Here is a 24,671-nt window from a genome sequence, read left to right as displayed (position 1 = left end):
GGTCTTGATGGTTCTTGCTGAGAAGGTGCCTGTTGAGCGGGGAGCTCCTGCTGCCTCTTCTGCCATTGAGTGCTAACTTGGGTTTGCTTATATACAAACTTAGCAAAATTGCCCTACCTACTTTTGTTGGAAAGTCACTTAAATTAATAAGTGAAAAATGTCAAAAATAGGGAAAATAGGCTAAATGCACTGGAAAAATCCCCTAACTGATTCTAATGGATTCTGATGGGAATACTGATGATCATGCTGTGTGCAACCAGAGGATATGCATCTACACTAAGTGATTGGGCATGCACGGTCTACGAATAGACTCACAAAAGTGCCAGATCACTTCTAATCTAGACTGACTGGACTGACTGAACCCTTGTCGTGTTGTAGCTTGTCCACGGACACATGGGGCTGGATATGTCACGTGACAGCGCTTGGCGGACAAGGAACGAAAAGAAAGAAAAGCAGAAAGAAAGGTAGCTTTGGAGTGTGAGCGCGATGAAGCGCGCTTGGCGGCCGAAGAAAGACGAATGACCTTGGAGGCGGATCATGAGGTGCAGAGAGACCTATGCATGCAAGAGTTGCTCCGACAGGTTCTCACCTCGATGTCTGCGCCAGCCAAAGATGTTGGTAGTTCATCAAGTGGCCCAAGCCGAGATTCGGACTCCAACAACCTAGTCACAGAGAAGATCACGTTCAGTAAGTATAATGGTAAGATGGATGCTACGATTATTTATTCTTGGTTGCATCAATTTATTGCTTATTTTGCGACAACTAAGAAAACAAGAAAGAGCAAGGTTTTGACGACAGCTATGTACCTTGCCGGTGATGCCATTAATCGATACCACGCATGGCAAGAGGCACAGTTGACCGCGCACCTAGAGGAAGCGGAGGATGGCGCGCCCCTTTCTTTCAATTGGGCCGACTTCCAAGACAAGCTCAAGGCGCGGTTTATGCCACCGTAGTACCTCACACTAAACCTAAGCTCACTCCAGATGAAAAGGTAGAACAAGAAATTTTAGGAGGATACATCACGTCGGAAGAGCAAAGCATTTATTCTAAGGAAGGTCGTTGTTTTCATTGTCACATTAACGGTCACATAAAAAGAACATGCCCTAAGCTTGAATCTAAAGACACTAAAGAACCCACAAAACCCACTTCCTCTGTCAATGCAATAAATGAGAACACGAGTGTGACCCAAGTCTCTCATGATTCTCCCATTGATGAGTCTCTCATTAAGTGTTATGGTCAGCGTTTTGTCATATTGTTTTACCCAGGTAGTATGCATGATTTGATTAGTGACTCTCTTGTCGAAAGAGCCTGCTTGGAGGTTCGCAAGACATCTCCTTTCGAGGTTCGTACTATAGGCGGTTCATTCGAAAGTTTGCAGAGGTTGCTTCTCCTTTGCATATCTTGACACAGATAGGAGTCCCTTTCTCGTGGGTACCCACAGAGGTGACTGCCTTTCAGACTTTGAAAGAGAAATTGACTACAGGACCAGTTTTGACTTTGCCGGACTTGCAGAAGTCGTTTGTAGTATATTGTGATACTTGTGGTCCTAGTCTGGATGCGGTCTTAATGCAAGAAGGTCAATGTCATTGCCTACGAGAGCCGATTGTTCTCAAGGCCAGAATTGACAACACAGATTTGTGAGAAAGAGCTTTTCGTGGCTATCCATGCTCTATTTCAGTGGCGACATTACCTACTCGGAGCCGATTTTACGGTTTCACAGATGATGCGAGTTTACGCTACTTCTTGTCACGGAAGCAACTATCGGAAAAAGCAGATGCGGTGGGCAAACATCTTGTCACGATTTACTTCCGGATTGTCCATGTGCAAAGACAAAAGAAATTGGTGGCAAATACTTTGTCCCGAAAGCCATTGGTTCTGGCTATTTCCACGATACATCATGTTATGTCCTGCTCAACAGGAGAGGGGATCTAGCCCAGATGCTGTCGGGATGGGCGTCCAGTGTCCGGGAGGACGTAGTGTGAACTCGGCCAGTGTGGCCGGCCATTATTATAAAAGGGAGGCCAAGGCCTCATTTGCAGTTATCGACCCCCACTGGCAGAGTGCCAGTGGTTAGCCCGCGAGGCTAGGAGTGCGCGAGGTCACCTCGAGGAGGTGAGGCCGGGTGGTATGGGACGCCCGATCTTACAGGACGCCTACGTCCTCGGACGTTGGCCGCAGCACAGGGGAGCTGCCGGATGGTGGCTACGGTCGGGTGGTTCGTCCGACGTGTATCTGTAGGCGGTCCGTGTGGCCGGGAGATCCTATCTCCGCGTTCGTTTCATGGTATCAGAGCCGGCTTGGCTGCATGAAGGACTGTGTGCACACCTACAGACTAGTTTAAGTCGGATAGTCTTTATTTCATGCAATTTTTGATGATATAATTATCTAATCGATTATTTTCTTCTCATGAGTATGTTTGCAGGTGTAAATCAATATTATGGTGCTGATTTTTGATAAAAATCAGCAAATTCGCAGGTGAAACTGTTGAAAATTGGAGGGTTACTCATTGATTTTATTGGTTTTCGATGGAAATCAGTATGTTATTTATTAATTCGCTGATTTTGGATTAAATTCAGCATCCAATATGTTCTTTTTTTAATAAAAAACCTTCTCTGTAACCTCCTCCTCTCTGTGCGAAGCATAGAGAGAGAGAGAGAGAGAGAGAGAGAGAGAGAGAGAGAGAGAGAGAGAGTACCTCTCTCTTGCAAGCAAGGACGAGCAAGGGGTTGCTCGTTTCAGTGGCTTGGTTGCAGTGCTGCAGGAGAGAGCCAACGTTGTCCAGCGTGTGTTTTTTTTCCAACATGCCGCTCAGTTGGCAGCACATCGTGTGCTTAACACACGCACGCACATGATTTCCTAAGCCATGCGCGTGCCTTTTCTCCCTCACTCCACGCGGCAGCTTCAGCACTGGATATTTTTTTAAAAGCCTTGTTGGAGAGTTCTTGCGTTGATTTTTTACGCTACAGGGTTTTTTTAACGCTGGCTCTTTTAATAAGTGACCACTTTGGTTAATTTAAAGTGGCCAGGCCCTTTTAAGTTTGGACTTTTTTTAAAAGGTTTGAAACCTGAATTTATTAGAAAACTCACTTACAGAGACCTGTAAGTTGCAGAGAAATGAGTTTTTAGACTCCTGCTTCTCTCCCCAGCCTGCTCTCTCTCAGCTGCTCGCGCTCCCGCCATCACCTGCTCGTGTTCCGACGCTCACGCCGACGCGTAGAGCTCTTCAAACTTCGACTTTTCGCGATCGAAAAGTGCAGAAAAGGCTCGGTTTTGCATGAATTTTCCAGTTTTTCACGCACTTCGCCATGGATTCCTCCAGCTCAGAGGTGCAGCGTGACGACGCGCCAGGTAACATCCAAATTCCATTCACGCATGCTCTCTATACATGGATTACAACTACTTTCCAGAGTTTCGACCAGCGTGTTACCACTCTGGAAAACGCGAATGTTCAGACGAACCTTCGCTTGGCCTCTCTCGAAGAGGTCGTATAGTGGCTCAGTTCCCGACTTTCTACTCTCGAAAATATGGCTCAGTCGATGACTGCGCGTATTTCCGAGGGGAAAACCCATCTCCAACAATTGCGGATGTAGATTGCTGCTTTTGGGCGTTCGCAGGGTGGTCCGACTACCACAATTCCGTACAAAACTACCAATTTCTCAGGTGAAGAGAAGGAGTGTACGGAACTGGCTGCACTAGTGGACCACATACTTTGATCTCCATGGGGAGCATGATGAATGGAGGTTTCAGACGATTCCTCTCTATCTGCGCAGTAAGGCGCTTACTTGGTGGCGTGACATGACAAAAAAGCCTACGACGTGGGCTGATTTTTGCGTGAAATTCAAGAAGGATTTCGCTAAAATGGACCCTTTGAAAGCTTATGCCAAACTGCAGAGTCTCTCGATGAAAACTTTGTCTTTTGATAAATATACGACAACTTTCAAAGAGGCGCTCACCTTCTACAAGGTGGACTCTACGCACGCCGTGCACATGTACTTACTGGGGTTACATGAAGATTACCTTTGGGCCTTGATCAAGGACAAAGCCCCGACTGATGTCGAGGATGCAGTGGCCAAGGCCAAGACGTTCCATTTGATAAATGGAGCGAATTATGAGAAGAAAAGAATTGCAGACCATCCATCCGGTGAGGGTGCTTCGAGGAAGCGACCCCGATCCCAGCATAAGTCCAAATCACCGTCGAGATCCTCTCAGGAAAAGAAGAAAGCCAGAAATGCTTCAGTTGCTGATGCAGTGAAGAAGGGGGCTTGCTTCGGATGTGGCCAGACGGGTCAACAGATCAAGGATTGCCCTAAGAAGAAAAAGACGTAGAAACCACAAGGCCGTTCTTCGGTTCAAATCCACGAGATCTTAGGTAACTCTGATGTTGTTCAAGTTGAAATCCATCATTTAGCGCACAGTCCATGCACTAATTGTACTTTTAGTCCCAAAGTGTTTGTTAAGCACGATCTTCTCCGTTTCCCCGGAAAGATCAATGGTCACGACGTGACCGTACTCCTTGATAATGGAAACTCACACAATTTTGTGGATGCAAAATTGGTGCAGAAACTGAACCTGCGGACGCAAGACAGTGACCATGAGTATCTCGTGAAGATGGCTCGTGGCGTGGATACGGATGTATTGAATCGGATGGTTCCAGACTTGTTGCTCGAGCTAGCTGATTACAAAGAGAACCTGGATTTCCACATCATGCGCCTAGACGGAGCAGATGTTATTTTAGGGATTCCATGGTTTTATGATAAACAAGACTCATTGTATATAGACTATATACATCACTCTCTTGTTTTTGTTAAGCAGAACATGCCTCATGTATGTGTGTCGCTTTGTAATCAAAAGTCTGTAAATAATGGTTTTGCAATACCAGTTGTTACTGCTTTGGAAATGTATAAAGAAATAAAGTCTTCTGATGTTGACTTTTATCAATGTGTACCATCTGTTTGGTTTGATTCATTAGTGCTTGGTACTTCTGTCACTAAATTTCGTAAAAATGTTTCATGTTCTTCTGTTGAACTTGGGGATTCCGACGAATCCAATCTTATCCGAGAAATCATGACTGATTTCAAGGATGTTTTTTTTGATGATCTACCTCATGGCTTGTCGCCTTCGAGAGGAGTAGATCATGGCATTGAGTTGGGTGGCTGGTAGTCAGCCCTTCTCAAAGCAACCATATCGGTTTACTAAAATTGAGGAGGACGAGATTCAGCGACAGCTGAAGGATTACCTCGACTGGGGTTTTGTTCGGCCTAGCAAATCCCCGTGAGGAGTGCCAGTGCTACTTTCTCGAAAGAAGGATAACACTATGCGCTTCTGCGTGGATTACAAGGGGTTGAATAAACTCATTGTCAAGAACAAGTATCTGCTCCCGCGTATGGACGATCTGATAGATCGGCTCCATGGAGCGTCGTATTTTACGAAGATAGACCTGCGATCAGGCTATCATCAGATACGGATCAAACTGTACGATATTCCTAAGACAGGCGTCCATACGCGTTATGGTCACTACGAGTTTTTGGTCTTGCCTTTACGTTTGACCAATGCTCCGCTACGTTTCAGCAGATGATGAATGATTTGCTGAGACCATTTTTAGGCAACTTCGTTGTTGTATTTCTCGATGATATCTTGATCTACAGCCGAAGTTTGTCTGAGCACCTAGTGCATATACGCACTGTTCTCGAAGTACTGAGAACTGAGAAGCTTTACGCTAAGGCTTCTAAGTGTGAATTCTTTAAGAAAGAGCTTCTGTACTTGGGTCACATCATTACTCTCGATGGAATTCGCGTTGACCCTGAAAAGTTAGATAAAGTGCGAAATTGGCCCATTCTGAAGAATGTACGCCAAGTAAAGTCCTTTTTAGGCTTTACTGGATTCTTTCGCAAGTTTATCAAAGATTACTCTAAAGTTGTTGCTCCGCTTACGCAACTTTTAAAAGGAGGGGTGAAAGGGCCGAAGACTTCAGGTCCTCGTCGTAAAGGTAATCCCCCTTGTGTCTGGAATGAGCGTCTCGACGAGTGCTTTCGGACACTAAAGCACTTGGTGACTACTGCGTCAATATTGCACATTGTGGATCCTAGAAAACCGTTTGTGGTTGAAACGGATGCTAGCAATTATGCTATAGATGGACGTCCTTTTGCGTTTGAAAGTAAGAAGCTTTCTGACGTTGAGATGCATTATCCAACGTACAAAAAGGAGCTTTACGCCGTAGTCCACGCCTTGAGGAAATGGCGGCACTACTTGTATGGCTCTACGTTTGTTGCATGGACAGATCATCATTCCTTGCGCTATATCTGTGATCAGGGTGATCTCAGAGGCTGGAAGGCTAGATGGGTTGAGCTTATGCAAGAGTTTGACTTTGAGATCCGTTATAGAAAAGGATCCAGCAATCGAGTTGCCGATGCGCTCAACAGGATTCCTGAGGTCAATGCCTTGTCTATGGCTGAAATCTCGACGGATTTCTCTCTCTCTCTCCGAGGGCTATGTCGTTCCGATGGCCATTTTGGCAAGATATGGAACGAGGTCGAAGCGGGGCATGACTCGCATACAGGCTTGGGTGGTTCGGAGACCCAAGTGAGTCGTGCTGGAGAGACGAGACAACGACAATATTCCATTAGAGGTGGACTATTGTTTAGAAATGGTAAAGTCAGCGTGCCGGAAATCGATGAGATTCGACAAAGGATTTTGTGCGAATGCCACGATGTTCCTAGCGCTGGGCACCCAGGCATCCAAGGAACTGTGGCTTTGGTCAAGCGATATCTCTATTTGGCCAAGAATGCGTTCTTACATAGAGAGCTATGTGAAGAGATGCGCTCAGTGTCAGGTCAATAAGGCAGAGCGCCTTAGGAAAGCTGGCCTGCTACACCCATTGGAAATTCCAGATGCCAAGTGGCAAAGTATTTACATGGACTTCATCGTTGGTTTCCCAAATACTAGTGGGGGCAATGACGCTATTTGGGTTGTGGTCGATAGACTCACAAAAATGGCGAAGTTTATACCAACGACGTCGATAGTAAAAAGCCATGAGTTGGCGGTTTTATTTGTCGATCAGCTTTATAAGCTATGGTCTTCCAGAGGACATCGTCAGTGATCGAGAGATTAAGTTCACTCGTCGATTTTGGCGAGATGTGTTCGCTCATCTTCAAACGAAGTTGAGTATGTCGTCTTCTGACCATCCCGAGTCTGACGGACAAACGGAGAGGATGAATCAGATGTTAGAGGACATGTTGAGAGCCTATGTCTCTCACAGGCAATCTGATTGGGAAAGGTATCTTCCACAGTTAGAGTTTGCCTATAATAGTAGCAAGCATTCTGCTACTGGATTTAGCCCGTTCATGCTGAAGTATGGATTTGAGCCTAATTCCCCAATTGCTATTGGCTTAGAGAAAGTCAAGGAACGCCAAGCTCGTGATTTCTTGTATGACATGCAGGAAATGCTCGAATTGGCTAAGGATAGTATAATAACGGCTCGTGACCGAGTCACTACTTATGGTAATCAAAAGAGGTCTCCAAGGACTGCAGATGTGGGACAAAAGGTCTATCTGAAGATACCCAAGGATTCCAAGACTATGCGAACAGGAAAGCATTATAAGCTTTCAGCTAGATATTGTGGTCCGTTCTTGATCACAAAGAAAATTAGCCAAGTTGCCTACAAACTGGCTCTTCCTTCGGATGTTAGTGTACATCCCGTGTTTCATGTCAGCCGCCTTAAAGTGAAATTGGTCGAAGATGATGTTGTCGTGCGTATCGAGGAAAATGTATGGCAAGATATGCAAACTGAGTATATTCCTCGAGAACTAGAAGCAGTTTTGGATCATCGTACCCGTCATTCTCGCCAAAAGGCTTATGACAAGTACTTAATTAAATGGAAGGGTCAATCTGAAAGGTTTGCTACTTGGAAACTTGTTAGAGCTTTGAAGGCTCAGTATCCCCACTTTATTGATGAGGACATCAATGCTTCTTAAGGGGGGAAGTACGTTATGTCCCGCTGACAGGAGAGGGTATCTAGCCCAGATGCCGTCGGGATGGACGTCTAGTGTCTGGGCGGACGTAGTGTGAACCCGGCCAGTGTGGCCGGCCATTATTATAAAAGGGAGGCCAAGGCCTCATTTGCAGTTATCGACCCCCACTGGCAGAGTGCCAGTGGTTAGCCCGCGAGGCTAGCAGTGCGCGAGGTCACCTCGAGGAGGTGAGGCCAGGTGGTATGGGACGCCCGGTCTTACAGGTGCACGCCTACGTCCTCGGACGCTGGCCCCAGCACGGGGGAGTTGCCGGATGGTGGCTACGGTCGGGTAGTTCGTTCGAGGTGTATCTGTAGGCGGTCCGTGTGGCCGGGAGATCCTATCTCCGCGTTCATTTCACATCATAGGAACTTCGAGGATATGGTCGGTCAGTACGCCACAGAATAGATTTTGTAGATGTATTCAGTTGAATACCGAAAGGGAAGATAGTAGCGGATTATTCCATTGGGGATGGCTACTTGATGAAGAAAACCATGTTGTGCGTTACACAGTCGTTGAAGGGAAAAGGTTCTAACCGAATGCCACTGTCCGCGTTTTACGGGTCGCCGATGCATTGCTACCACCTTGAAAGAGGTAGAGAGATACTTTTTTTTGGCCGAGACTCAAGAAGGATGTGGACGAGTTTGTGTGCAGTTGCTTGGTATGCCCGAAGGTCAAGTTTGACAGGCATAAAGCACAGGGATTGTTACAGCCTTTTACCCATATCCACCCGCCCTGGGAAAGTATTGCAATGGATTTCATCTCCCGAGAACACAGCGTGGGCACGATTGTTTATTGCCCAGGTCTTCAGATCACATGGCATGCCTGAGACGATTGTCTCCGACAGGACCCCAGGTTCACAAGTTTGTTTTTGACGGCTATTTGGGAGAACATAGGCAGGCGGTTGCAGTTCTCGTTCCACCCCGCAGACTGACGGGCAATCAGAGATTGCTAATTCAGTGGTACTGGCTTTGTTGAAGTCTTCTTGGTTGAAGCAGAAGACTACTTGGGAAAGGTTTTTACCTTTGGTGGAATATGCCTACAGAAACATGTTTGACTCTTTGATGGGGAAGATGCCATTTGAGATTTTTGAATTTGCTACGAAGGTTCTACCCTTCCTTAGCACGAAAGATAAGATTTGATAAGATTTTTCTTTGAAGCCGACAAGTCCACGAGGGACTTGGTCCAGAAGGCTTTGCAGAAATTTCAGGAAAGACAGAAAAAGGCAGCAGATCGCCATTGTCGCGATTTGAAATTGAAGGAGAAGGATTGGGTGCTCTTACATTATGAAAAGGCATGACCGAGAAAGAAAACAAAGGGAAAAGGAGCAGCTTCTTTGTAAGCTTAGCATGACAGTGTGGACCTTTCCAAGTTTTCCGAAAAGATGAATGATATCTCCTTTGGACTGAAGCTGCCAGAATACTTGGAGGATTCACAATGTTTTTCATGTGAGTCTCTTGAAGCCTTTTGAAGGCGATGTGCCTGATGATGAATAACCCGAAATGGACGAAAACGAGCAAATACTCGTTCCAGCACAGACATTGGCATTGAAAGAAAGTAAGAAGGTAAAGCGAACTGACGGTTCGTGGTTAAATTCAAGACCTACTTCACATTGGATGCGAAGCGAATGGAGAAGGAAGACCTAGCAGATATTCCTCGGAATGTGAATCTTTACCTTAAACCTTTTGGTTTAGCATAGTCTATTCCAAATGGAACCCAGAATTCAGCTTGGCCGGAGATCTGGTGCAATGGGTTTGCACAAGAGGGGAGTTACTCCGCTCCTTTGTCAACAGATGCCTCGATTTTTGAATACTAGAGTCACTGATGTCTCTTTGAGCTTCAGGGATACTGAGAGCTGACAGTATTCTGCTGGATGACTTTATGAAATGGAATTCCGGAATATGAAACTAATTCGTTTTTGATTTGTTTTTAAGTGCAGGAATTGATAGACGAAATGACTGAAGCATTTTGGTCTAATTGATCTCAAATAGACATGGTTGCAATAGGGGTTAGTCAATTGGACATCGATGAGGTCCCGACTGGATCTAGATGCGATTGCTAGCTACATTGCCGATAAATCATTGTCTAAGATCCGAGTGAATGTTGAATGTCATGTGATGTCTTGTGATGTCGAGTGATGTCCTGTGATGTCGTGTGATGTGATTGTCGATTGGTACATGTGCTAGATGTGTGTTCCTAGTACATAGGTACTAACAGTCAGTGTTTGCTAAGATGGTTTATGGCCTCTGTCTGTTTTGCAGGCGTAATCGAGGGCGATTACAATGCTTTCAAGAGGGGGGTATGTCACAAAGTGATGATGTGGCTGCCCTAGCTGGAAAACCCTAAACGTAAATGCAGGGAAACCGAAACCCTAATCAGCAGGCTGCGGAATTTCCGGATTACACGTTGACGGCATGACATGTGGAAGCAATACGGACGTCCGGGATTTGCGGCGTGAATTGCGCTGACATGCTGAGCTCTGTAAGACAGCTTTTTGATAGCTTTTGAGCCATGCTTTTTCCACGCAATTGTTGAGAGAGAGAGAGAGAGAGAGAGAGAGAGAGAGAGAGAGAGAGAGAGAGAGAGAGAGAAGCGCCTCTCTGCTTTATTCTAGCAAGAGAGAGAGAAAGAGAAACTATTTTATTTTTGCAAAGCTTTTGAGCTTTTGATTTTCAGCTTTTGGGGCTCTGCTTTTGGCATCCCTTGTACTCTTTAAATAAGTGGGTAGGCCACTCACAACTCAGAGCATCTGGACGTAGAGTCTGAGTGTGAGCGCCTGCCTGCACTCTTGTACTTTGAACTCAGATTAATACAAAAAGAAATACCGAAAGGGGCGCCAATCTCTGGGGCCAATATCTCTAGGCACGGAACTCCGCCGGGCCAGTGTCGAATAAATTGTGAACTGTGAACTGTTTTGAAGTGGTTATTTGGTACTGTCGTGGTAGATTCTTGACTTGGAGTGTCCAAGTCTGTTACATCCGACCTGGGCTTGGATACTGGCGCTAGATTGTGAGAACACTCCCGGGTGCCTACACCTAATAGACATTGGTTTTGCTCGTGCAATGAGAGGGTATGCAACTACTCTAAAGTGCCTGGGCATGCAGGTCGTGCGTACAGGCTCACAAGGGTGCTAGAACACTTCCTAGGTTGTTTCAAACCCAAGAAGTAGGAGTTAGCATGTCCACATGCACAATGCATGTGACAGCTGAATTTGCCTTAGATTCAACCTTTTTGCATTGGTAGGGGAGACGGGGCTGATTGGAGTGCTGTGTTCTTGTCACTGAGAACCCTTGTGTACTTGCCTTTCTCAGCCGGTAGTACTGAGGAGTGTTGCTGATTTTTGGCATGTAGTTGGACAATATCTGGGCCGTGTTTAGAAGACAAGAAGGTGATTTGAGTGCGATGGTTTGTGCCTAGTACCTTTGCAGATTTTCAACCGGAGACATTATTCTGTGGAGCAGAGGGGGACTGATTTTGGATCGATTTCAGCCGGTGTTCCTGCCCTTGCTGAGATTGGAGATCCCTTTTGACGGGGGGTTGCTTGCAGCCTTGAAGCCCAAGCCCGTTTGCACCTGTCTACGGTGGACATTCCCTTGTTGGACTTGTCATCAACTTGATTTGTCAGTGATGGATAGTGGAGAGTCTATTTAGCGGGACACAGACAGAGACATGCAATTCTAAGCTGCATTGGGTTTACATGGTCTTCTTAGGTCGATGTGTTGCTGGAGATGGTTGGATATGGTCTATACCAATGTACCCGTTCTCATGGGAAGGTGATAAGTCTGCAGTAGGGAAGAACCGTGGCACCATTAATAAGAGGCTTTTTGTGTCATGTCCTTCTAGAGGCTCACAAAGTGCCAGGCTAGATCCTAAGCTATACCAAGTAATGACCTGTAGTAGCAAGTGCAATGTGCGCATGACAGTTGGACCATATCAAAGATTGTTTTTCAGTTTTCAGACTGTCAAAATGTGTAAACTTGAATTCTGGATCATTGTAAATGAATTACCAGGTTTTTTGGTCTAGCTTTTTTGTTAAGGAATTGCATTGTCAATCTTGTACTCTGAACATGGCAACTTGTTACTGCAGATAATGCAGAAATCGTGGATCGGCGAGTTGCTAAATCCGGAGAAGAGTTTTACATACATTATGTTGATCGTATGTTTCTATGTCCATGATCTATGCAAATACCGTCAAGATGTGCCTTTTGTCATTTGACTGCATTTGATTGTTGTCTCTGAAGTTGTGTGTGCCGTATGGCTTGTTTTTGTCAAGAGCCTGATCAAACTCTCAAAATGGTAGCTTTGAATTGTTGTAAATTGCGGAGTTAAAATTGCAGCTATGAGGTTTCTGAGCACAAGAACCTCATGTTTCAAATTTGATGTAATGAGATGATTAAGCAATGGCTACGAGCTTAAAAAACTGATTCCCATTCTTAGGTTTAGATTAAGGACTTGTGATTGCCCAACACTTTGCTTAGACATGTTGCTGATTTTCCTGTATTGTGACTAGTTTCATTCTGAACATTAGCAGGAAATTTTGTGCATTTTGTAGTATGCACGTAACAGGAATGCACTTACATTTTTACTTGTGAATCTCACAAGCTGATCATAAAAATCATTATGAATGTGTGACAGCTGGAGCTAGGAAATGTTTTGAATTCTGTCATTGTTACAATGGTAATGCACGATGCAAACTACTGGGTTAGCACAATTGCAACACAGAAGAAAGAAGGAATTTCAGCAACTTAGAGAAGCTAAAGAGCACTTTTTAATCGAGAAAACGTATGTGCAACATATGATCTGTTCATCTGTACGCTATTTTATCATTAGCCCTCTGCTACTTAAAGATGGTTTCTGAGGTTTGCAAGGTTCCTATATAGATATTATTGTTTTGGATTGTAATAAGATAATTGCTACGTCCTCTAAGCTGTATATTCTGGTTGTAATTTGAATGCAGAGAATAAACGGTTGGATGAATGGGTGCACCCTTCTCGTCTGCAAGAGTGTGAAGCTGCTCCTTCCTCCAAGTTAGCTTTGATAGAAAGGCTTACACCACTCATATTACCTTCAGCTCCAGCTTCACTTGCACAAAATGTTGGAGAAAGTTTTCTGGACACCCCAGGTGCATCGGACAGGAAACTCACTAGAAACTTTAAAAGGCGATACGATGAGATACACAATGTGCAAAAGGTACTCTGCATTCTTGTGGTTTGAGTTCACTTTAAAATTGCGGCCTTGTACTCTTACTTGTGGACTTTACAAAGGCTAATTGTTTATGGTTGATAGGGAACAGACGAGCTTCCACCCATTGATAAGACTCTTGAAAAGGAGCATGAAGAGAAAACAAGGGTTAAAAACATTCAGGTCGGTATGCTGGTTGATTTTCTTTTTCAGTTTTTGATTTTGTAGGTCAGGTAAAGTCAGATCTGAGCGAGATCTATGCTATTGCAGGTTGTGGAAATGGGGCCCTTTGAGATTGATACATGGTATAGTAAGAATCATAATGATTGTCTGCTAAACAATTCTGATGTGCATAGCACCTGGCTTTTGACCATTTATTATGCAGGTACTATTCCCCTTATCCAGAGGAGTATTCTCAAGTTCACAAACTCTTTATATGTGAGTTCTGCTTGAAGTACATGAAGAAGAAGAAAAGTTTAGTGAGACATAAAGAGAAATGCCAAGCAAGACATCCTCCTGGAGATGAGATATATCGTACTATATCAACTTCTCAAGGATCGATCAAACTTGAGCAGGCACAGCTAGAGGATCATTCATTTAATGGTCAAGCAGGGTCAGATAAAGCCATGCAAGGGACGTTGCTTTCAGTTTTTGAAGTGGATGGCAAAAGGAATAAGTTGTATTGCCAGGTATTTTTCTATTGAAAAGTAGGACTTGTGCCAGTTTGAGAGGCTTAAGGCATTTCCCAAAACTCAGTGAGCTCACAATAGCTAGACATGTATTTTTTTTTGACAACTAGGACATGTGCCAGTTTGAGAGGCTTAAGGCATTTCTTGAAACTAAGTGAGCTTACAATAGCTAGACACGATACATCACAAATGCTTTTGTAAAAGCAAAAGAAACTCTTTGATTTGCTTGCACAACCACACACTAGTGTGTCAGGGAAGTAGATATAAAGAGATGGATGGATAGATGCATAGAGAGGTCTTCAACATGCCAAAAAGGCATTTGGATCAAATGTTAGGTGCAACGGAAGTATTGATGGTGATAGGTCAGGTTGTACACAGGGTTTTGTAACGGGAGGGCACCACATGTGCCAACTGAAAAGAACAGATTGGAACAAACTTTTAGCACATCAAAACAATTGAACAAAGAGAGAAAGAGAGAGAAATGAATTGAAATGTAATATTAACGTCTTCAAAAGGCCAAAATAGAAATGAAATGAAATGTAATATTAACGTCTTCAAAAGGCCAAAATGACCTATGAGACCAAAAGGTTACATGTGGTGAATCTAATACCAGGTTTGGGTACAAAAAGTACAAAGAACTGAAAAGAAAATAGTGGGTAGGGGTGGGGTGAAAGCTGATACAAGGGGAATACAAAGGGTGAGCTGATACAATGGAGCTCTCTGACAGTCGAGGCATCATATACATATACATCAGTATCCAAAAGGCTATAGAGATTCAATGTCCTCCAAGGTAGGCACTTTGTCGGGATGGCTCCTATGTCGCGCCAGTATAGTATGGATCCTCTATCGCAGTCTGCGTCGATGTTGAGAGGGCCCCCTCATCCGTGGGCAACGGGATGAGAGAGAGAAGAAGAAGAAGAAGAAGAAGAGAGTTTTAACATCATAGGAAACTATCCCAAGAGACCTTAAAGATCTAGCTGACGAGGAGTTGAACTCAAGACGTGTTATTCAAGAGGGAAATGGCATAACCAATCTACCACACTTCGGTGATAGAAAGGTTATACCATTTTCCTCTTTTTATTAGCACACAGACCCACACCCACACACACACCCGAGAAGAAGAGAGTTTTAACGTCGTAGGAAACTATCCCAAGAGACCTTAAAGATCTAGCCGACGAGGAGTTGAACTCAAGACCTGTTATTCAAGAGGGAAATGACATAACCAATCTACCACACTTGGGTGATAGAAAGGTTATACCATTTTCCTCTTTTTATTAGCACACACCCCCACACCTACACACACACCCGAGAGAGAGAGAGAGAGAGAGAGAGAGAGAGAGAGAGAGAGAGAGAGAGAGAGAGAGAGAGAGAGAGAGAGAGAGAGAGAGAGATGAATGAAATGTAATATTAATGTCTTCAAAAGGCAAAATGACCTATGAGACCAAAAGGTTACATGTGGTGAATCTAATACCAGGTCTGGGTACAAAAAGTACAAAGAACTGAAAAGAAAATAGTGGGTAGGGGTGGGGTGAAAGCTGATACAAAGGGAATACAGAGGGGTGAGCTGATACAATGGAGCTCTCTGACAGTAGAGGCATCATGTACATATACATCAGTATCCAAAACGCTAAAGAGGTTCAATGTCCTCCAAGGTAAGCACTCTGTTGGCTCCTATGTCGCGCTAGTATGGTATGGATCCTCTGTCGCAATCTGCGTCGATGTCGAGAGGGCCCCCTCATTCGTGGGCGACGGGACCGCGCCAACTCTATCGCCCTATCAAGCTGTTTGCCGCTGGTGCTGCTATGCTGTGGGGACTGCTCGAACTCTTCTGTCTGTGACTGAAAGAATTCTGTAATCTGCCGCTGTCGCTGGATCTCTCTCATTGTGCCCCTCTTCAAGAGGTCCTCTCTGTGTCTGCGAAACTCTAGTAAGTATAATCCAAGGCATCTTTGATTCTGGTATCTCATGACTCTAGAAAGTGGTCCAAAACCCTCTCTGAATAGACAGTGAAAGCGGCCTCGTATCTCACAGTATACTGGGCAGTGACATATGTAATGTAGCTTTGTCTCAGGCTCTATCTAGCAGAGCTGACAAATCCTAGACTCAACGGATACTACTCTAAATTTGCCTGTCTCGATCTCTAGCTGATGTGAGGATGTGCATATCTGACCAATAGCACATCGTATTCCGTAGGATAGATGAGTATCCATGTATCCTAGTCTAATCACAAAACCATCCTCCGTAAGTTGGAGAAGATGCTCTCTATAGAAAGCCATCTTTGTACATCGACCTCCTTACCCACTTCGTCGTAGTGTTAAACACCATTACCTTGGTCTTACCAAGGTTCACAGACAATCCATTGCCGTGTGCAAATACATGCAATGCATCCAAATGACGTTGCATCCCCTCTGGAGAGTCTGAGATTAGCACAATATCATCAGCACATAATAGCTACGGAATTCATGTCCTTGCAAGCTAAGCACCTCTATCACCTTTTGTCTGTACATAATTTGAAAACTCATCTACATATATCGCAAAGAGAGTTGGAGATAGGGGACAGCCTTGCTTCACCCCAATGGTGGAGTGAACCATGTCGGACATGCCCTAAGTAGTGCGTACCCGCCCTAGCACAGTCCTATATAAAGCTAAGATCCCCCAAATCAGCTTTCTGGGCACCCCGCACCCCCATGTTCTGCAATCTGCGTATGAGTCTGGCTCGTGGCACTATATGAAAGGCTTTGCGGAAATCCACAAAGCTACAATAAATCCTCTTGCCATGGTGTCTACCCTCCTTAATAATGGCTCTGAGTGTCAAAATTGGGTCAAGAGTGGAGAAACCTCTCATGAACCCTGCCTGTCCTGCTGCTCGTATGCCCTCTTACTTTGCCATCCACTCAACTCATGCTCAAGAATTGATGCATATAGCCTAGCTAGAGTGTGACCAACCATGATGGTGCGGTAATTCCTGGGAAGCATAGGATCTCCCGACTTGAAGATAGGCACAATTGTGGACATACTCCAAGTCTCAAGAAAACCCTCTCCATGTCTACCGTGTGGATTCTAAGAGGATCAAGAAGCTTTTGAGATCTAAGCAAATTGCATATCCCTCAATCCCTCAAGATCAAATCCCCCTTTTCAAGGGGGAGAATTCGAACCCAGGCGGACGAACGCATGTACTTGGAATCAGCTAGACTAAACAAGTCCAACGAACGCGGGCGTTGTTGTGAAGATAACCAACTCAATCGCTGATGTGGCTTGCGGGGGCTGTTATGATGGAGGTCATGAGAGCTTCACCAGTTTGCAAGTCCCGTACAAAGGCAACCTTCATGCTTACAAACAAGCGGATAACACAAGTGGAAAGGGAGATGAAGGAATGGAAAGCAGATTTGGAAGGATGGTGGAAGGAGAAGGCCAACCTTCTTCAAATGTTCCTCAACGAAGGCACGCAATGAAAGAAGGAGAAAGGGGACCTGCACGCAGAGATACAAGCACTTAAGGTGGATTCACAAGCACTCAAAGAAGAGGTCTCAGCCCTCAAGGGAGAGCTTGCTGAGAGAGCAAGCAGTGGACTAGGGGAAGGTGAATTCTAGCCCTCGGTGATAGAGGAAATCAAGGTCATTAAGGAGCAGGTACGGATGATCAAAGAAGAAGAGAAACAAAATGTGGCAAAGACGTCCTCGTGGGTGGATGTGATCACGAAGACACAGAAGAAGGCGGATGAGGCTGAGAAATGGATAGAAGTCGTTAAAAATGCGAAAGAGAAAGAAACCACATCTATTCCCACTCCTACAACAAGGTAGGATCCGTACGCACGTACGGATCCGTACGGTACCTTACGTCCGTACAGTACGGTACAGTACCCTACGGATCCGTACTGTACCCAAAAAAAAAAGAAAAAAAAAAGAAAAAGAAAAAAATAAGAAAAAGAAAAAGAAAAAGAAAAAAACGAATTTCCCCTTCGCGTTTTCGGATTTAATTTCGCCTCTGTTTTGGGGGTTTGGCCACCTGGTTATTGAGACAGAGTGAGTTTGGGTAGTATGTACTTTGCAGCAGTTAGTAGTATGTACTTTGCAGCAGTGTAACTGCTAGCATGCTTCGTAGTTTTGTTGAGTCGGGACTTGTGGCTTTCATTGTGGATTATGGTTTATTAGATGTCATTTTTTTGTATGGATTCTATCATGATTCATCTTGGTATTTTGATGAGATTACGGTCTACCATCTATGATTCTGTGTCATTTCAGTACTTTATGAATTGTATTGCCTCTCAAGTTTCAAGTCTCGTTTGTCGAATACTATACAGTGTGCAAATCATGATGAATATGAAGTTCTCTGTAGTTTGAAGTTTGAAGTTTGTTGAAGTATATTTGAGAGAGAACTGAAGCTTTGAATTGTATTTGTTTGTGAATATTGAATGTCGAGAAAGTGGTCATGACTCGCCTTGGATTGTCTATTTATGACAGCCTTGGATAGTAGAACAGTGAGCTAATATCCTAGAAGTGATACTTATGAATTTATTATCAAGTACGGACCGTATTGTAGGTTTTTGACGTTTTCGAAAAAAACCTTACGAATTTTACGTACCTTACCACTCAATCCATTCGGTACTACGTACAGTACGTACCGAACACGTACCGTACCTTACGTACCTTTCCACCTTGTCCAACAATCATCAACATTACTTAGAAGAAGAGCAACGAAGAAAGATTAGAGCTCTGCATGTACGAGTAACTTGTCTAAAAGATTGAGATGATGTGGAAGGGGAAGCCAAAGAACTGTATGATGGGTAGTGAGGCTACTCATACAAAGGCGTGGAGGGTAGGGAAGATGAAACCGGCCTGTTCAATCCAAAAAGGGCGGTAGACTTTACTTTAAACCTTGATAGCTTTCACCCATTATTAGTCGTCTATTTTACCTGTACTTTCAAGACACAACAAAGGGGAGAGGGATACAGGCTGCTAAATTGCACCTGTATGAGTAGACGGACACCAGATTGGCCCCTAACTTAGGCGCCCCTTTCGGTATTTCTTTATTGTTCAAAAGAGGGAATAAACGTTGAGGTTCCCTACAAGCTGCCCCGCACAAACTCGGCTGAATTTCCACTGTTCCAGCCCGATTTCGGCAGCATAACTGTACTAGAACCCTTCACAGTCAGTATTCCCACGCATTGACCGACTTTCCCGACGCATACGGGCACTTTGCAAAACCTGGCGAGAATCTGCAGCACGCTGAATTCTCTGTTTTCAGCCCTGAAAATGCGCCAGATCACCTGTACAGCGGTCCCCTTGCGTCCCCGAACCTCCTGGGGGTATTAGGGTCCGTTTAGGGCCAAAACCCTAAACCTGCAAAAATACACAGCAGGCTGTAATTCACTGTTTCGGGCTCCGTTTCGCGTGCCGGTCGCATCCGTAGCAAGTCCTCGAGCTCCCGCACCTGTAGGGCTACTTGAACTTTGAATCGGACGAGATTTTTGGCGTGAAACCTCTCCGAATTCACCTGTACCTACGGGGGATTAGCCGCTAGCTTATCCAGTACCTGTGCAAGAGGCTCTTGCCTCGGCAATCGCGCATGAATCCACACAACTGTACATTGGTCAAATGAAAAGCCCACTAGAGGGGCATAACATACTGCCAAAGGGGAGAGAGAGGGTAGTGCGTAGCGTGCAGGGCATCACTCCTGGCACCGCACTGTGCATAAGAGGGAAAGCAAGCACTCCATAGCTCTTAACCTGTGACAAAATCTGAAAATGAGGCTCTCCCAGCTTAAAATTCAGCGCCACTTCTTGTTGCATGAGGCAAGTGCACCAGAATGTGCCACTTGGCACATTTACAAGCATTTTCCCGTTTCGGGGTTGCCGCCTAAAAATCTCCCAACCGGTTGCCCAGTTGACTTCACGGCAGAGTAAGAAAATGTTCCCCTTGTCATTCCGGAGGTAATGACGTCAACACATTTTCAGGTCCCAAAATAGCAGTTCCCTAAATTTTAGGAGATGCTGCCATTGTATCTTTCTAGGTCATCCGACCCTCTTTGTACACTGTGGCCACATCCAGAACTGAAATGTAGCCTCTGTAGCAAAGGATTCCACTTTGGCTAGTCAATGACCCCACTTGGCTAACCATAGTCCTTGTCCAACCTTAGTGCTCTCTTGCCCTCAGGCCTGGACTCCCTCTGGACAGTTCCACACTAGCTATGCAATGCAGGGCAGTTAGATTTCCCGAGGGGTGTTTCCAAAAAGTGAAAGTAAATAGATAATAAGAAAGAAATCAACAAAAAGGATAGATAGTAGTCACACGCTGGTGACAGAAGAAGACACAAGGAAATAGGGAGACTTCAAAGGAGAGAGCTCTAATCATGCGTTTTCCATCCATGGAGGCAAAGAAGGACTTCCTGAAAAAGCATCCTACACTAAAGAAAATGGGCATATTCCTTTGGAGATGACCTCACACTCTCACAACTTGCTGATATGAAAGAAGTTATGTCCGAGATAATGACAGCTCGAGAGAAGGGGAAAGTGGCCTTCTGCAGGGATGGACGAGCGGTTATTCTGGAGAGGCGCCTCGCATGACGACACGAGACCAAACTTAGAGTGGCTACATGAAATTGCAATGGATCTTTGCGCCTTGATGTAGGGGCCTTTGAGGATAGTTTCACAGGGAGAGACATCATTCTCTACTCTTAGACGCATCAGGCCCCGGGGCAGTCCATTGCACATGTGAGCGGATACAGATGGGAGACAACTTGTAGACAAGAGACTCGATCAGAGCACAGAGGATGAGGTTCAGGAGGAGTGGCAGTCTTATTCAGGGAGGAGCTACAGCCTCTGATACATATAGCTCGGAGGGATGAGCATGTTAGGTACATGTTGGTGGGACTGAAGGCAGAGACAAGCAGATACCTCTACATCGCTATTTGCTATTTCCCTCCTAGTACGTCAGTATATGCATCATCTAGAGGACAATCCCCCTTCTCTATTTTGGATGATGATATATGGGAGTTTTCCAGGGATGGTGACATTATTATCTTGGGGGATTTCAATTCTAGGACTGCCCATCACTGGACAATATTCTATGATACCTCAGAGGAGTTGATGGGGGAGCTTGATATTATAGAAATGGGCCTGTCTAGATTAACACAAGATAAGGAGCACACTGAGTATGGCAGATACTTGATTGATATGGGGACTACGCATGGAGAGAGAGAGAGAGAGAGAGAGAGAGAGAGAGAGAGAGAGAGAGAGAGAGAGAGAGAGAGAGAGAGAGAGAGAGAGAGAGAGAGAGAGAGAGAGAGAGAAGCCACACTATAGACCCGGAGTGGTGGAGTTACACTCCCAGAGCACTGGCCCCAAAACCTTGGCGCCCCTTTTGGTATTTCTTGATATTGCTTCAAAAAGGTAGAACTGTCGGGGGACTTGGTCTCTACTTTTGTACACACCTGGAATGCTAGAGTGAGCCCCCAAGGCTCATATTTAAAGACCCTTGGCCTAAAAGCATCAAGCATGAAAAGCTAGGACTCCCAAAAGCATGAGGCTCCAATAGCTTCCGTGCTTGGGTTGTTTTTGGAAATCGTAGCAGGTCCGTACAATTGCCACATCGCTTCCACAAATTGCGGGTGTCTGTACTATCAGCCACGTCAATACTTTTTAGTGTTTAGCTTCCTCGGTTGTTGTCGCATACGATCAAGCTGGATTGCTTGATCAAGCAATATAACGTGTCAAGGGTGTATATGGTTTTGTCGCTCATCACCATCCTTTGTGGTGCTTGTGAAGAAATCCCTTAGCTCTCTCTGGGTTGGCGCTTTGTGTGTCGACTTTCTACTCCTCGAGTCTCTTTGAACCGACATATCTCCAGAAGAAAGAGCCCCAAGCATCTTTGGTCCATGAGTCCATGACCCGAGAAAGTGATCCAAGCCCCTCTTTAAAGAGAGAATGAAATCATCCTCGGATCTCATAAAAAGTAGTGCAACAGCATATGTAATGCTCCTCTTATGAGGCACTTGCTGACATATTTGTGAGACATCCGCTTCTCTTGAGGTGCACCTCTGTATCTTCTAGTCTCTATCTTTAGCTGATGTGATGAGGTGTGTATTTGACTAATGGTACTTCTCAAACCATGTGAGAGATGGGTATCTATGTATCTCGGTACCATAATGAATCCATCCTTTGTAGTATGAAGAAAGTGCTCTCAATAGATGGCTATCTTTGTCCCAACTCCTTCGAAGGTGCAAGCCATGTCATCTTGGTACCAATTGAGTGAGATCCTCCCTGATGATCTTGGTAAACTCCGAGTGGCTCAAAGTCCCAGGGGTCAGAAAAGTCAAACAAAGGCAAGGACTCAGCTGAAACGTCTAGAGCGCAGGCTAAGAAGCAGAAAAGGAAGCCTTTTGTGTGCAAGTCGTTCAAGGAAAAGAAAGTTCTAATGGTTGAGAACAACGTTTCATATGCGAGCAGCTTGGTCACTTTGTTACAGATTGTCCACAAAGAAGAAGAGCAGTTGATTTGGATGATAAAGAGAGCCGGAAAGGCAAGAAGCCTCAACCCACGGCGGGTCTAGTGCCATATATGGTGGGTGATAGGCGAAGTTTAGATGCCAGTGAGTTATGCAGAGTGTGGAGTAAATGCAGAGACCAGACAACACTTATCTTCTTTGATACAGGTGCTAAAGCAAACTCTCTCACGAGAGTTGGCCATCAAGCTGGGCATCAAAGTTGAAGAGGTGGGGTACACAACAGAGGTAGGGTTGGCATGTCCTGGCCGCTCAGAGTGTGTTACGCCTTGTCAGGTGACACATCCAACCCTATGTGTCCGTGGACAAGCTACAACACGACAAGGGTTCAGTCAATCCACTCAGTCTAGATTTAGAAGCGATCTGGCACTTTTGTGAGTCTGTTCGCAGACCGTGCATGCCTAGTCACTTAATGTAGATGCATATCCTCTGGTTGCACACAGCATGATCATAAGCATTCCCATCAGAATCCATCAAAATCCTTCAGGGAAATTTTCCAGTGCATTTAGCCTATTTTACCTATTTTTGACATTTTTCACTTATTATTTTTAAGTGACTTTTGTTGGAAAGTAGGTAGGGCAAATTGAGTAAGTTTGTATATAAGCAAATCTAGACTAGCACTATTTGGCAGAAGAGGCAACAAGAGCCAAGCTCAGCAGGCAACTTCTCAAGCAAGACCTTGGCGCTTTCCCCCTCCAAGCAAGAAGAACCTTCCCCCATTGGCGTTTTCCCTCAGCTAGCGTTTTTGCATCAGCAGATCTTCACCGCAAGCAAGCCCTTGCCCTAGCGTTTTGCATCAGCAACCATCGCCAGCAGAAGTCCCTGCGCACCTAGCGTTTTCCAGATTGCACCCTAGCGTCTTGGAGATCCTAGTGTTTGCAGATCTCAGCCTGTACAGATTTCAGCATGCAGCATTTTTCAGCCATGAAGAACCTGCAAGTTCAGCCCCCAAAAGAGTAGCAGATTCAGCCCGGAAAGACCATCATTTTCAGCCTTTAAGAACCTCAGTTTTGAGCCCTAAAACCTGCAGATTTTCAGCGACAAAGACCTACAGAAACAGCCCCCAAATCAGCATTTTTGGATTGCAGCAGATTTCAGCCCATAGCGTTTTTGGACAGCAGATACACAGTTGCAGATTTCAGCCCTTAGGTCGGCCTCGTCATCCCCGTCGTCATCGCCGACATAGCCTAGACTTGCATCTGTCACATGCATTCCCATTGTACTAGATTGTGCAATCATAAGTAGACCACTCTCGCCGACGAGAGTGGGGCCTTCGGAGGAGGGTTTTACAATGTCTCTGGTGTCGTATCTCTCTTCTCTCTCTATCTCTCAGTCTCATATGCTTGCACGCACAGTGTCCATTCACTTTGTTTGTGATCATACCATTCTCTCATTAAGAACGGAAGGCTCTCCCTTCCATAAGAACAAAAGGAACCTTGAGCATAGTTTGGAGCACTCATCTTGAGCAAAGCGCAAACTATCATTCTGTTGCACCTAACACGCCTATCATTGGAAAGCCGCGTCTGCATATCCAGTCATATGTGGACACAGAGGAATTTTACATCATGCCACTAGAGGGATCACTTTTGTAATTAAGAATTATCTTTTTGCGTACTTGATTTTTGCATGTGATGTTTTAGATAATCGTCAATCAAATTTATTTGTGTTAGATAAAGAAAGGTCAACATTTTTCCGAGAATCTAATGATTGTTTTTCGGATTCATTACCGTCTCGGTTGCCGCTGGAGAGGCTTGAGGATTATGCGATAGATTTGATGCCAGGTTGTAGCCCACCAAATAGGCCCCCCTACAGGGTTAGTGCGGCTCAACAGAAAGAGATTATGGGTCAAGTAGAGGAGCTTCTAGAGAAAGGGCTGATTCAACTTAGTTCTTTACCCTTTTGCTTCCCAGTGCTTCTAGTGCAGAAGGAGGGCTCTTGGCGCGTGTGTATTGACTACCGTGTGTTAAATAAGAATACCATCAAGAAGAGGTTTCCTATTCCAAGGATTGATGATATTCTTGACCGACTAGAGAGTTCTGCAATTTTCAGCATGTTAGGTGCAGCGGAATGATTGTTTGCGCTTTGCTCAAGATGAGTGCGCCGAACTGTGCTCAAGGTTCCTTTAAGTTCTTATGGAAGGGAGAGCCTTCCGTCTTAAGGGAAAGTGCTATGATCACGAACAAAGTGAGTGGACACTGTGCGTGCAAGTGTATGAGACTGCGAGATAGAGAGAGAAGAGAGATACGACACCAGAGACGTTGTAAAACCCTCCTCCGAAGGCCCCACTCTCGTCGGCG

At 45.0% G+C, this 24,671-nt stretch overlaps 1 protein-coding gene across 3 annotated transcripts in view; it reads left to right on the top strand.

Moving 5' to 3' along the window:
- The window catches only part of LOC147425550 (putative MYST-like histone acetyltransferase 1), an 84,665-nt gene that overhangs the window by 27,798 nt on the left and 32,196 nt on the right, over positions 1-24,671 (top strand). For all 3 annotated transcript variants that reach the window (XM_086499639.1, XM_086499640.1, XM_086499641.1), the window contains 5 exons: positions 12,094-12,162; positions 12,964-13,196; positions 13,293-13,370; positions 13,458-13,492; positions 13,573-13,876. In XM_086499639.1, the coding sequence (XP_086355765.1) occupies positions 12,094-12,162; positions 12,964-13,196; positions 13,293-13,370; positions 13,458-13,492; positions 13,573-13,876 (719 nt within the window). The remainder of the gene's footprint in view (positions 1-12,093; positions 12,163-12,963; positions 13,197-13,292; positions 13,371-13,457; positions 13,493-13,572; positions 13,877-24,671) is intronic.

The sequence above is a fragment of the Adiantum capillus-veneris genome, chromosome 25, assembly GCF_014529385.1.
Source record: "Adiantum capillus-veneris isolate H3 chromosome 25, ASM1452938v2, whole genome shotgun sequence".
NCBI classification, from domain to species: Eukaryota; Viridiplantae; Streptophyta; class Polypodiopsida; order Polypodiales; family Pteridaceae; genus Adiantum; species Adiantum capillus-veneris.
This window is presented reverse-complemented; position numbering and strand designations above follow the sequence as displayed.